The sequence below is a fragment of the Podarcis tiliguerta genome (genome assembly GCF_965153285.1).
Source record: "Podarcis tiliguerta genome assembly, chromosome: 12".
Taxonomy (NCBI): Eukaryota; Metazoa; Chordata; class Lepidosauria; order Squamata; family Lacertidae; genus Podarcis; species Podarcis tiliguerta.
Genome location: NC_139545.1, coordinates 42,302,658 through 42,318,063, shown reverse-complemented (window position 1 = coordinate 42,318,063; position 15,406 = coordinate 42,302,658). Strand labels below are relative to the sequence as shown.

Sequence of the window (15,406 nt, the reverse complement as noted above, 5' to 3'; positions counted from 1 at the left end):
GCTCCAGAATAGGGAATGGGTTTTCTTATTGACCTTCCATACTTTATAAACGTATGCCCCTGTTAAAAGTAAGAGCAGCATTCTGCTTTATTATGGTGTTGTTATTTTTACAGAAGGGAGATTTTGAGGGATGGGAATAAACTGAGAAAGCTTAAAGATGCTCTAACTCTTGTGTCTGTGTGCACATTTATAGAGCTTAAGTCCAAGTGTTGAAATAGTAAAGCTCTTGCCACCACATTTTCATAAGCTTTGTTAGCCTAATTCTGTAACTGAAATAAACTCAATAACATATGCTAACACTCCCTTTCTACATCTAAATTATAGACACTGGTAAAACTGGAAATAAGCAGCTAATGTTTTATTGATGTCTAGATTGTTTTGAATTTATAGACATATTTCCTTTGAAGATATGAATGACCCACAACTGCCACCCAGCTGTATGAAAATGATTGTGACGTATCCTAATAAAAACTGACTGTGTTGTTGCCAGCAATGTAATAAGAACATTACTTGGGTTGCCAAAGTGTGGCTTGGCCTTCTCTGGCCTCTATACTCATGTGCTGATATCGTCCCTTTGGATAAAATTGAGTTGTAATTGGTATGAAGTGACACAATCCACTTAAAATTTAACCAAATATACACAAATGTGGTCTATACTTTTAAAACAAAAACTCTGCAAAAATATAAAATAAAATAAATCTCAAAGCAGACTGGTGAATTTTGTAATCACCTTTAACTCAGTCTGTAGCATGGGACCCACTGTTCATCTTTTTGCTGTCTTAATTTCTCTTTATAATTTATTCCCCCTTTCTCTATTCTCTTTACCTCTGACTCTCCTCACACTTCCCTCTTTCTCTTTTTACCAACATGTACACAAAGATAGAAAATCGTATTGAGGGGAAGGGATTTGTTGACATTCATTTGTCTCAAGACAAAATAGAATGTGCTTCCAGGGGTGAAATCAAACCCCTGGAGAATCACAGCGCCTGCTGTGGCTGCAGAGGCTGGCAACTTGTAACTGCTGCCTTCCGCTTGTGTTTTGCTGCATTAGCAGCACTAAAGTGACCTCTCTGGGTTTAAGCCTGGGCAGTGTGTATGGAGGTCCTGGGCTGCTCAGACAACAAGACCCCGCTCTCAGCCTCGCTGACGTTTCCCAAGGAAAGCAGAACAATACGTTTGGCAACAGCTTGGCTGCAGGAGTTGGTGGAAGGAGGCATACAAGATACCATCCATATTTGTGTGTTTACTTTGCTAAAGGTGGTATACAGCCTCTGCAAGTGTTGAATAATGGGTAGAGTGGGTCAGGACAAGTAACTGAAGTTGTGTGTTAGAATAATTGGAGATTTTGATTGGTGTTGTCAAGAGGTTGATGTTGTCAAGAGGTTGCCAGGCAGAATACCTACCCTCACCCTGTCTACCTTGTCCTGGAGAGAGAAAACATCTGGAAAGACTTATCTCGACATCTCTTCTGAGCACGTGCAATGAAAGGGACTCTCTGAAGCAGCATTATGTTAAGGAGTTTATTTTTATTTTGAAAAAGGTTTATCTTATCATTCAGTACAAAAAGGAGAAAATACATCAGTTTACAACACTAATATAATAATACAACAGACACAGAATAACAGCAGCCAGTTCAAAACTCTACTCTGTCAAAAGTTTTAAAGACACAGGTTCTTCAGATATCTCAGTGCCAAGCGATATAGGGCTGATGAGAGTTGTAGTTCAAGAACATATGGAGGGCCAAGAGTTCCCCACTCTTGCTTTTGCAAAAGTGCACACCTTCCTCTAATACAGGTTTTCCCACACTGGGGCGGAATCTACACATATATTAAAAAGTTCTGAAAATGCTTTTTTTAAAAAGCGTTTTTAAAAATCCATTACATTTTCTATAAGGCTCACAATCGCTATCTAGTGTCACATTGTATATTGCACTTAAAACACACTTAAAACGTTTTATTTGCAGCTGCATAGCTGAGTCCTATAGCTGAGAGATGCAGGCAGCGCTGTGGATTAAACCACAGAGCCTAGGGCTTGCTGATCAGAAGGTCGGTGGTTCAAATCCCCATGACAGGGTGAGATCCCGTTGCTTGGTCCCTGCTCCTGCCAAACTAGCAATTCGAAAGCACATCAGATAAAGCTAGTAGATAAATAGGTACTGCTCTGGCGGGAAGGTAAACTGCATTTCCGTGCGCTGCTCTGGTTCGCCAGAAGTGGCTTAGCCATGCTGGCCACATGACCTGGAAGATGTATGGCCGCTCCCTCAGCCAGTAAAGTGAGATGAGTGCCGCAACCCCAGAGTCAGCCATGGCTGGACCTAATGGTCAGGGTGCCTTTACCTTTACCTTTAGCTGCATCCTAGGTCACAGCCAGATTGAAGATGGGTGGCAACAGCAACACTACCACCAAAATATGTGGTAAAAGATTAAGAAATGAATCCTGAAATGCATGTTTGGTTTAAAGGTGGGTCCTGGGTCTGTAAATGTTGAAGAACATTTATCTGGAGTGACTTGTTTCTGAGGGCAGTGGGGGCACTTTAGCATTAGGATAGGGTTTATTCTTCTGACCCAAATCACTGGAAACTTTGCAAGTGTACTGATAATTTGTCATAATTTATGTTCCAGAACTTTGGGATTGTTAGTAAAGCGACTGGAGAAAGGTGGGAAAGCAGAACAAGAAAACCTCTTTCATGAAAATGACTGCATTGTTAGAATTAATGATGGGGACCTTCGCAATAGAAGATTTGAGCAGTAAGTGCATCTTTACAGTTTATTGCTTTTCTTAACCTTTAACCATCACACATGGTAGTAATTTGGGGAGGAATAAAATGCTCAAGAACAAATTGCCTAAGTAAGTTCTTTCTTTAAAGAGGAGTGTGTTTGTAGATCATTACAGTGTTTCTTTAATTACTCAGTTTACAATTGCTACAGGATAATGACTGCCATTGCATAACTTTCTTTCCTCAATTTAAAATTGTTACAGGGCTGTTTTTCTTCCCTCTACCCCCTGTTAACTTGAATGGTACGGTTTGTTTATAGGTGGAGAAGCGCTTAACATTAACACACCATCGAAACCATTGTGTTCACTGTTTCTAAAACAGTAATGTAATTTTGCACGCGAAATGCACGTGTGTGTAGAAATGCTGAAGCTTCCACAAAGAAGTCAGTAAGATTATAACTTTCTGTGTAGCAGGGCATTGGCTCATTTTATTATGCCCCCCCCCCCAGATTCTGGTTCTCATGAGTTCTAGTTCTCATGGAAATTTAATTAAAAAAATTAATTATGGGGCAGGAGGGAATTGTGCAGCTTATATCACCTGAACATTCAGTAATATTTGTGGTGCATAGATTTTTGACAGAGAAACAATGCTGGAATCTTATGTTTTCATTTTGCAATAATGAATAATCAATCTAAATTAAAATATTTCTGACACTATTAGTGATAATTTCAATCCTTTAATATCCTGCAGTGCTTAAGTGCTTATAAAACTGCTATATTGAGGTCAACTATGCATCAAACAAGAACATTCAAACATCACACTCAAATGAAAGATCCACAGCAAACCTTGGGTGTGTGCACACCCTCCTCTTGTGTGACTGTGAGGAGGGGTTTGGAAACTTTCAGTTCTCCAACTTTGTTAATCACAAGCTATTTTCAGAAACTCATGGTTTGAATTTGACTTCTTTTAAACTAGCAGGCATTTAATGTTGACCACAGTCCTGCATCTGGGCAATATAACAAAGCAAACAAAAGCTTCTTAACTCCTCCTTGGCTGCATGGAAAGGGAAGGGTTGTGTTCAGGTTTGCTCCAGCTCTTTCACATTGTGTTAAAACCTTTGTTTAGCATGGCATTCAAGTGTGGTGTTTCACTTGGGAATAAAGAACTGTGAGTTTAAGGACAAATTGTAGTAATACTCCTCCATGACCTTTTGTGCAAGGTAGTAGAACGCTTCTCCTAAACAGCTCCACCATGTATTGGTTGGTTGTGTTGTGGTATGAGCAACATTGTGGATAAGGAAGACATCAGATCTAATACTGTAAACTGTTAATGGGCTATTAAGGGCTCTTGTGGTTATTTTTCCCCACATAGCACATTTCTTCCAAATTAGAACAAACTATGATTGGATCCTTTTTTAAAAAAATGAACAACAGTAAAAATAATATTTTATTAATTTTGACATTACTAGAATCTATGCCTCATTCAACAATTGAAAGCTGAAGCTTTCATTCTCTTCCTTTTGCTCATGAGAAAGGAGGGAGGACCACATGAGACCAAGTCTGGTTATGGCTGATATAATGCTGATATATGGCTGATATATAATGCTGCATCATAATTTAGTGTGACTTCTTAACTGGGCCATTGAATGCAACTAGATCAAATACAAAAAGTTTAGCATGAAAATCTTTCCGTCTGTGGGACGCATGTTATAATTTAACAGAAAGTGCTAACTAGACAGTTTAATATTATTTTGAAGTAGGTTTCCATGAACTTTTATGCAAGTTAATATATCATATTCTTAGATCACCTACATTTTGAATTAAGGAGATTTTTTTTTGGGGGGGGGGGTGCTTACAAATTTCAAAGTAATCATTTATAAAATTTAAGAAAAGGACATGAAACCTTATGCTAATTTTAAGACCACATTTATTAATCAAAGAAGATTTTTTTAAAAAACAACAACTGTGCTGCCCTAAAAGAAATATACTTTTAGTAGAAAAGACATTTGTAGCAGATCACTCCAAGAAAATCAGTCTTTTAGTTTACAGTTCGCCTTTTTAGTTTACAGTTCAGTTTCAACAATATGTCTTGTCATTTCATGATGCCTAATTAACATCAGTAATTATGTTTGTAATGTCTTCTAGTCTGCCAGTCTTAATTTGCTAATTTCTCATTCATTCTCAAACCTAGAGCACAGCATATGTTCCGTCAAGCCATGCGAACACCCATTATTTGGTTCCATGTGGTTCCGGCATCGAAGAAAGAGCAATATGAACAGTTATCACAAAGTGAGAAGAATGCTCACTACTCTAGTCGATTTAGCCCCGATTCCCAATATATGGACAATAAAAGTGTTAATCACACTGGACTTCACACATTACAAAGAATACCCCGAGTGAGCCATCAAGCAGATCAGACGGACTCTTACTCACAACTACCTCATAGTGTGAATTCATCAGGAAAACCACCCCTAGGCCTGGCATCATCACCACAAAATGTCCTCGCCTCCACTTCAAGCACTGGCTATAATACCAAAAAGATAGGGAAGCGGCTCAATATACAGCTGAGGAAAGGTAAGCAAATTTGTTTTCTGCCTGCTGGGCATATAGTAGTCCTCTGAATGCTGTTGGCTTGCAGCTCCCATCAGCTCTAGACATATTGGGCAAATGGACATGGATGATGAGGGTTATGACAACTGCCAGGTCCACTGCTTCCCCAGCCCTTCTACATCATATCTATATCGTATCTTGTATTAATACAATACAGTGGTACCTCGGGTTACATAGGCTTCAGGTTACAGACTCTGCTAACCCAGAAATGTTACCTTGGGTTAAGAACTTTGATTCAGGATGAGAACAGAAATCGTGCAGCTGTGGCGCAGCGGCAGCAGGAGGCCCCATTAGCTAAAGTGGTGCTTCAGGTTAAGAACGGACCTCCAGAACGAATTAAGTTCCTAACCCAAGGTACCACTGTATATGTATTAAAGAAGATCATATCTTCTTTAATACATATCTTGAAAAACTCAATGTCCTTTTTCTATGCTGCTTCCTGGCAGTGTAGAACATAAACTGGGTTTGGGTAAATTCTTTATGAGGACATAAGGAAAGTAGCACCTTAAATGGTTTTGACTCCATGATCAAGCTTATTGACTATAAAAAGTACTTTACACCTCTAGCAAAGCTGAGAATATTGGTCAAGATGCAAAGTACTATTCAGCTAGTAATGTGAGGCCCTGGGGCGCTTTTAGAACCTTAGCATTTTCTTCAACATGCTTTACCCTCATGCCACTTGGTAAAATTCATTCGAACCCAAAGGAAATTTCAAAGAGATAGGAGTCAAAAGGGAAAAGGTCAGAAATTCCACTGTGCTCGTACAAAACCTTGCTAATGTGTTTCCAGTGGTATGCACCGATCTTTTCCAAGAGTCTAGGTCAAATATTTCTCAACTGAGTTCTTATTAAGTCCCAGATAGGTGGATTGTGACACAAGGATGTAAATGTGTAGCGTTTTAAATCAGACCTTTAATGTGTGAGCATATCTGAATTGCAAGGTGTGAATATATGAATACAAGGTGAAATGTGTATTTGTCATAATAACTGAAAATAAGTTATTAAGTATGTAGCTGTAAGGTCTTTTTTTTCATTGCAATGAAGAAATATCAGCTAGCTTCTCAGTGCCACTTCTGTGTTGCTGTTGGCAAGCATTTTTTATTTATTTACATTTGCATGTAATAGTTAAATTTAGTGCCAGTCATTTTGTATTTTTATTATGAGATTTTTTCACATGGAACACATCAAAGGGGACTCTTACTGTGGCTTAATAATGATCAGTGATGCTATTTTCCTTCTATGATTATGTTCTGTTTTCTGTGAACTTCATGTGAACTACCAGATTGCTTGTTTCTGGTTACTGGGTTTTAAGCTCTACAAACTTGGATGACATAAGGTTGAGTTGACAGTTTGCTTCTGTTGTTGATGCGCCTTCAAAAATACTTAAGGCCATCAGCTTAAGATGACATGCTTGGAGGGGGGCGGGAGAAACCCTGTTACTAGCTGAGTGAGGAATTGCTGTGCTTATAAATATAAACCCAGTCAGTATTACGATTTACGAATTTTTCACATTTAATGGAACAGATAAAGAAGAAGCCTACAAACACACCACTGGGACATTACACAGACATCTGATTTTTCTCAGTCAGCAATGGAAATAGTGATCATACCGTTTATATAATTGCAGTACTTTGCAGCACTAAGTAGTGGACAAAAATAGCGTTTTTTAGCAGTAAGGGAGAGTGCTCATTTCTTTGGCACAAAGTGAAACGTAATTACCACATTGTGGTTACGTGAAACTGTCTTTAAAGAAAACCACTGTTTATTTTGCAGCTGCTAGATTGCTGTAACTGGGGCTAGCCCTAGGAAGCATATTCCAGATTTTAAACAGATTTGCTATCCGTGGTCAATTTACAAACACTATTTGAACACCTATTTTTTTCAAATGACTTTGTTGTTCAAGAGGTGGTTACCTGGATATGTTTTCCCATGTATTTTGCCTATGCAGTATGCTCGTTGTTGGAGCACCCTATCTTTTGAGGTCAGAGGAGTAGCAATCATGGAAATGACCTTTTTGAACGAGTATCCCAATTCCTGATTATGTTGTATTTTTATTCTTATGCTGCTTTTTAAAATGGTTTTGGTTGCCATGTTTTTATTGTTACAATCTTAGAGGTTTATTTTGTTAAAACATGGTTTTCAATTGTGTTTGACACATAGCAAGTATTTTTAAACTAAATATTTGGGGTATACATTAGATAAATTTTATGTTTGATTTTCCCATTACTTTATTTCAGTTGCAAAATTTGCTTCAAAAAATATCAAGTCTTCTCAATTATTGGAGTTAAGATTGTGAATGTCTAATTAGAGTAGTGAATACTGGCTACAATCCAATCTGGAATTATGCACATGACATGTAATCTCATTATAGTGAATGCATTTTAAGTGTGCCTAATGCTCTGCCAAAATATGGCATTTGCGTCTTGATTGCAGAGATTAGATTTACATCAGTTGAATTCAATTTAGTATGTTTGCATTTTTTCCAGTTTCTAACTTGATCTTGCAGTTGCTTATAATGCAGCCACCAAACAAAATGCCCATTGAGATGAAGTATCCAGGCCCTAAGCCCATTTGGGTTTTCAAGGTCAAAACAAGCATGATGAATTGAACCAGGAAACTTTATTGGAAAAAGATATTGCAAGATGGGTGTTAGATGATGAGCTATCTGTGAGGTCTGCTCACTTTGTTTTATGTCGATTGGTGTTCCCGAACTGTTTTGAAGGCCAATCCCACAACCATCTTCCAGCACCTTACAACAGTCTAACCATTAACATCTTGACAGCAATATAAGCATGATGTTACAGCCTTGGTAATAATGGTTTCAAGTCTGCTTCTTCCAATAAAAAAAAGCTGAGGTTGGTTGTTCTAACTATATGTCGACCATGCCAACATCATTACACTCTTGCTTCATGCAGAGCACCCAAGAAGGAAAGATGGACAGTGAGCGTCAGAGAATTTTGAGTTTGTGCGGTTCAACTATTCCAGGTTAAGTGGGCCCACTAAATCGTCTTGTCCTGGAAGTCCCCCCAAATATTGTAGCTGATGCTAATGCTGATGGGACTCTTCAGATCCCAGGTTTAATATTCCATATGATACCACGTAATATCTGGAAAGTGTCTTCTGCAGTGACATTTGGTACAATGTGAGCAGACAGGATTCCCCTTCACATCAATTGCTTTTTATTGTTAATGTTCACCATGGAAAGATACATGTCTTGTGCCTGTTCTCATTTGATTATGCTGAGTGCATGCATGTGGCGCAACAAATGAAGCAGAGCGCTTAAGTATACCCCCAAGTAGTTTATTATAAATATGAGCAGAATGGAGATGTTGATTGTCTTTGATTATTTTTAATGAAGGATATTATAATATGACAGGCTTTACAGAAACCTAACAAACGTGCTTTCTTTTCAGCTAACAGGCAGCAGTTATTTCACCAATTACCGTCATTAGATTAAAATTTCCTTGCGGGCACATTAATGCACATACACATACATATGCCATTATCATGAAGTTCTCTTCTTATTTAGCCAGTCTGTTTGGAATAATGATTTAGAGTGTGCAAATTCTTCCTCTCTGATATAGAAGGAAGAGACTTGGGAAAAAAGAAGTCTTCCTTATTAAAGCTGTTCTTTTTGCAGGCTGTGTGAACTATGTCTTCTCACATGACAAAGTGGGATAGTCCTACGGTAATTGTGCTTGCTTCCATTATGATTTCTTAATATTTATTGCCATTTTGGCATTTTCAAATAACCTGATCTTTCATAGGAATTAGTTGTTTAATAAAGTCAGAAGAGAAGGTCAGTAATATGCTTCTGTCAGATCAGAATGTTTGTTGGCTTTTTCTAAATGAAAATTGATATCTATTTATCTTTTGTTAAAGGTCGGGGCTTGAACGTCTAGCATACAGATTTGGGGTTATTGCTGACGTTCTAATGTTACTGGGCTTTTGCAGTTTAGCCAGTTTTGCCATTTATATGTAGTTCCTATAAACCAAGACTGAATTCCTGCAGCCAATTTTGTGCACAAAAGATCCCCTTAATGTGTCACGTAGATTAATCTATGTTGCAGCATGGAGTTTGACGGCATTGTTTGCATCTGATTAAGTCACACTGAAAAGAAACTCATTAGAATCAGTGGATTTAGTTAGTCATTACTAACTAAAGTCCATTAAGTTCAGTGGGTCCACTATGAATATTCAACCCCAGAATTAATGTTTTACAATGAACACACAAGTGGTTCCTGCTTCACTCCTCTCTTAGTGCAGGTGGGTGGGAGCAACAAACCACAATCCTGGCTTCAGACTGTGTCCAAACTATGGGTCATGATTCATTCTTCTCCTAACAAACCATAATCTGAAGCCAAGATTTGTTCCTGGAAAAAACCATGATCCCTGGCTGAAAACAAACCACAATCTCTTGTTTAGACAAATGCTAAAATAGAGATAATGCTTTGTTGCTCCTGCTTGTGCTAGTGGAGAAGCAGAATAGATGTGATCTCCATGTTCATAGAAAACCATTTACTTATGACATGTGAACTGGGCCACTGTTCCCAGTATCCTAGTTATGGCCAAGGGAAAGACTGAATGCCAGGGGCTCTTGCATAGCCTTCCCTTTTCTCTTCCCAAGCGCATTCCTCCCTTGCTTCTATGGTTCCCTTTGGTCATGATGAAGTGTTAGGCTGACAACACCAGCAACCAGATTTTCCTCTTTAACCAAAGCAGGGCTAGACCAAGACATCTTGCAACCTGAGTTTATGTTTGTAGTCTTCAAGAAGCAATATGGAAATTAGAAACAGTAGCTGTACACAATTTAGTTTTGCTTGCATGTAATCAAACGTTTGAAAATAAAAGGGGGGAAAATAACATACAGAAACTTTGGAACACATGTGAACAAAATAACTCATAAGTGGAATGATTCATAATTGTGTTCTTCTAATTAAATTATATACACAGTCCCTTTATTCGTTATATTGACTACAGCTCCTGTCATCCCTGACAGCTGCCCATGCTGGCTTGAGTTAGAATCATAGAATCATAGAGTTGGAAGAGACCACAAGGGCCATCGAGTCCAACCCCCTGCCAAGCAGGAAACACCATCAGAGCACTCCTGACATATGGTTGTCAAGCCTCTGCTTAAAGACCTCCAAAGAAGGAGACTCCACCACACTCCTTGGCAGCAAATTCCACTGTTGAACAGCTCTTACTGTCAGGAAGTTCTTCCTAATGTTTAGGTGGAATCTTCTTTCTTGTAGTTTGGATCCATTGCTCCGTGTCCACTTCTCTGGAGCAGCAGAAAACAACCTTTCTCCCTCCTCTATGTGACATCCTTTTATATATTTGAACATGGCTATCATATCACCCCTTAACCTCCTCTTCTCCAGGCTAAACATGCCCAGTTGATGGGACTTAGGAGTCCAACAATATATGGAGGGCACCACATTGACTGCAACTGCATTAAACCATAGTATAAATATACTATTATTCTACTATGAATGAGGAATGTTCCAAATGTGCACTGCTGAAATGGCAAGAAGTTCATTCCTCCTCTATTCCTCACATACTATGTGGAAATCAGACATAATCTAGCGCAACTTGTCCTCTGAATCTGAACAAATGGTTTATTTCTCTCGAAACAAACTACAATAGCTAAGTCAAGCTTCTGCTTCTGCTCATGGTTTGCTTTGAGAGAAACAACCCACAAGCCCAGATTTGGATGATATGATAGGCCAGACCATGGCTGGTTTCCTGGCCTTATGGGAACAGCAGGGGAGAAGTGATGTTTTTGTGATTTGAGCAGTGTGCACTAGTTTATTTTGACTGTGGTTTAATTTGACATGTGAACCAGCCTATAGAGTAAAGGAAATGTAATATTTTAAAAGACAAAACAAGATTCCTGATTTAGACAATCCTGGATTATTATTTTTCTCTGGAGCAGCTAATGCACTAATTTACGGTTACATGCTGCTGAAGAATACTGAAGGGTTGAAATGTTCCTGGCAGTTGGAATTGTTATTTGCAATGTTTATTGGTGATTATATTTATTTTTTCTCTGCCTTGCAATAATAACATTATTTTGCCAACAGTGTGCTCCGACTCTTTTGTATTTTAAGCATTTTACTATTTATTTATTTATTTGATTATGTACAAACAATAGCAAATTGTAACATTTCCTGTTTTAGATTTTTATATATATATATAAATATCCCTTTGTTGCTTTGCTTACTTAGTACTCAGGGCCAACCAAGTTATTTTGGCACCAGAGGCAGAAAAAAACCTCCTTACACTTCCTGGCAGTATAAATACAATAATAGGAAAGTGAATCATTTATCATTTGCGTTTTTCCTTTCATAGCACCCAGAATCAGCTGCCCTGAGTAGCTCTGTCTAATGGTAGGGCTGGGCCTGAAAGGCTTGAAGTGGGTTTTACACTCCTTGGCTATTAACAGCAATGATAGCATTAACAGTGGTGTTCTGTTGTTAAAGGAAAGCATGGAAGAGAGCCGTCAATTCACAGGACAAACATGTTAAAACCATATTATGTTCTCCATCTGTTAACCATGGTCTGGAGGCTGGAAACATTGTTTTGTTCCAGCTGTACCCAACAGCCAGTTGAATCGTTTCTATCCATTCTCAGCCTGATATACAACAGAACTTCAGAAACTAACCTCTCCTGTCATGATGCCGTGGAAGCTATTCATCCTTCACCTTATTACATATGACCTCTGCAATGCTGAAATTTTGTGAATGGCGGTGCAAGGTTGGAGCAACAATGCTGCAGAGTTGAAACGTGGGCTGGCTAATTTTTCTTCTGAGTAAACTGATAAAAGAACAGAAGGCATGTGACTAAGTACTTTCTGGGCCTAGAGGACACGTCCTTTGCTGTGGATTATGCAAGATGGCCCAAATTCTCTCAATTTTTCAGCAAACAGGCATTCTGAATACTTTGTGTAATTACATTGATTGCGCATGCAGCTGCAGTAATTTCTTTCTCCAATGACCAGTTCAGGTTTCTAACTGGTCATTTCAGCACACAATTACTGTGATTGTGTATGCAGAATTCTAGAGGTGTGGATCTCCAATATAAAAGGATCTTAAAATCAAATCTTAATCCTTTCAAAAAGGGTATAATTTAAAAATATTCTTGATCTATGTGACAGTACAGTGCTTAGTTTCTCTCCCTTCCAAATAGTTGTGTTTTTTTTTTTAGGGGGCAGTATAATGGATTCCTAATGAAGCACACCAGACAAATAGTAGTTGTGTTTGATGAACAATTCACTAAATCAGAGCAAAATGGCACCTCGTTGGAGAGAAAAAGGCAGGGATACAAATGGGTCCATAATCATCAACCTATCCTCATTGTCATTGCTCTATTTTTATGTGGCATTCCTACATCCGTCACGCCTTTGCCAAATGTCGTACACTTTTCATACACTATGCTAAAAGCTTTCTGGTTGGCGGATGAAAAATCTAAAGATGATGATCCTTGCTTTTTCTATACATTCCACTAAAAGCTGAGAATGGAGAACTTGCATGCAGATAAGGTCTTCCTTGGTATTCAGAGGCAAAGTACTGTATTTTCCACTCTATAAGACACACCAGACCACAAGACGCACCCAGTTTTTGGAGGAGAAAAAAAATATTCTGAATCTCAGAAGCCAGAACAGCAAGAGGGATTGCTGCTTTTACTCCGCAGCGATCCTTCTTGCTGTTCTAGCTTCTGTGATAGCTGCACAGCCTGCATTCGCTCCATAAGACGTGTGTTTCCCCTTACTTTTTAGGAGGGAAAAAGTGAGTCTTATAGAGCAAAAAATACGGTAAATAGACTCCCATCCGGAACCAGTTGGGGCAAGGGATGATCTAGTGTTAACTCCAGGTAGTAGGATCATCAGGGACAGAGGGAAGGATTAGCCACTTTAACTTTACTCAGGTTCTTTCTATAGATGCCAAGCATGGATTCTCCAGTGCCGTTTAAAGAATGTTTGAAGACTACACGGTGTTGTTTTTTAAAGAGTGCTTTCATACAGTTAGTATTTTGATTTGAGGAAGTAGAACTGGATTTTCAAAAATGTTCTAACCAGCCTTATTATTCAGTTTCACTTGTATCTAGAAAGCCTTTAGAATGAAATAATAATTATAATCAGTTTCACTCTGCCCAAAATAAGCTGTTTACTCCATGATGACCCCCACCTCTCTCTGTCTCTCTTATGTATGGGGTGGGTGAGTAAATAAAGATAGCTTTCATCAACAGAAACCGAAGTGGGAACCTGCTGAAAAGTTTCATGAAGAAAATCCAGGCTGTCTCCTACCCATAGCAAATTGTTATGTTCTTAACAAATAGTAAATACCAGGAAAACGGAAGGAGGGAGGGTGTAAATGGTCAGGGAATTGCAGAGTGTTAAGCAATCAATACACTAGTCTCACCATGCTAGGAGCCAGTACTCTCTGCTTTTGGAAGCCCTAGCACACAAAGCAGGAACAAAAATTAATTAGACACAAGACTGCGAATAACACTAATTGCAACAACGTGTCACTTTTTATTGGTTGCAAGCACTTAAGTCAAAAGAAGATGGGGACTTGGAGGGACTCCAGCTTGCCCCACATGAAAACACTCTGTGATAATAATCAGTTAATGGATGGAGACCGTGCAAAGTTCCTTTCTGGTATTAGCACAGTGGTTTTTCAAGTGAAGAGGAGGGGGATCTTTGAGTGAGCACCCATTTTTAAAAAGCTGATTGGCATCTGAACAGCATTAGCAGTTGCACACACTGTCTGGTCTAAACTTACTATTTTTTATTTTTTTTGGTTCTTGCCAGCTCAGTTTATTTAGTTAATTTATGCCCCAGCTTTCCCCCATGACTGAACTCACAACAGCATGTATAGGGTTTCCTGGTGGCCTCCCATCCAGGAGTTTGAGCAAGGTGGTTGCATCCTGTGTCCTCAGACCATGCCCTGGAACTATGACATTTATGATTTTTTTTAACAAGTTCAAATAATTAGCAAAATGTATAAATGGTGTGCCTATCTTAGTACAGGTAGCCATTTACCCAGCAGCCACATCAGCATTATCAGAAGATAAATAATATCCAGTTCTGATTTAAAACATCTGGTATAGTTCTCCTAAGACTTTACCACCTTGTGGGTTGGTGGGGAGGGTGCAGATCTAAATATTTCCCTGCACTAAAAACACAAGAAACAAACCCCAAAGCATCTCCCCGCCCCCTCCTCCCCCACACATAGAAAATTAGCTGGCTGGTGAGAAAGTTTCTGCCTTATAACTGATGTGCTGGTTTTGTAAGCTATCATTCTTCCCTCGTACTGGCACAGGATTGGACAGAAATCTAGCTGCTCACTCTCTTTTCCAAGAAGTACATACGTATGGCTTCCCGGGAAATATTCTGAAAGCAGTATCATGGACACTGGTATTTGGAAATAGCCCCTTATGTTCTGCATGCTCATATTTATTCAATCTGTCCATCATGTCTGGTGCAACTTGATGTGCACATCCTCCTCACTCCCCTCCTCCAACACTGCAGGCAGTGTAATATTAGTGTAGAATAAGAGTTTTCCTCCTTCCTCATTTTATCCTCACAATAATAACCCTGAGATGTAGGTTGGGCTGGGAGAGCATGATGACTGATCCAAGGTCACCCAGTGAACTTAATGCCTGGGCAGGAATTTTAACCTGTGCCTCCCCCAACACCCAGAGCTTTCCAAGCTTTTCATGTTGGTGACACACTATTTAGGCATGCATCATTTCACAACACAGTAGTTCAGTTTTACTAGCAATCTGGAGCTTAAACTAACCCCTTTCTAGCCCCGGGAGGAGCGTGGGGAGTGTTTGTGCGGCACATCTACACAATGCAGCCGATACACTAATGTGTCACGACACACAGTTTAGAAAGCTTTGCTCTAACCACTATTCCATACTGGCTCTTTTCTGGGGAACTCTTCATCCAGGCAACTCAGAGTGGCATACCTTGTCAGATTGTTTGGTTATTATACATAACAGGATCCAGAGAAGCCTTACTTTTATGTCATTTGAAACCTATTTCCTAGTATAGTGATTATGGCGTTTGCATGCTA

The 15,406-nt window shown here is 39.1% G+C and overlaps 1 protein-coding gene across 8 annotated transcripts in view; it reads left to right on the top strand.

Annotated features, from left to right (window-relative positions):
• The window catches only part of PARD3 (par-3 family cell polarity regulator), a 556,151-nt gene that overhangs the window by 324,626 nt on the left and 216,119 nt on the right, over positions 1-15,406 (top strand). For all 8 annotated transcript variants that reach the window (XM_083406076.1, XM_083406075.1, XM_083406072.1 and 5 more), the window contains 2 exons: positions 2,622-2,747; positions 4,907-5,289. In XM_083406076.1, the coding sequence (XP_083262202.1) occupies positions 2,622-2,747; positions 4,907-5,289 (509 nt within the window). The remainder of the gene's footprint in view (positions 1-2,621; positions 2,748-4,906; positions 5,290-15,406) is intronic.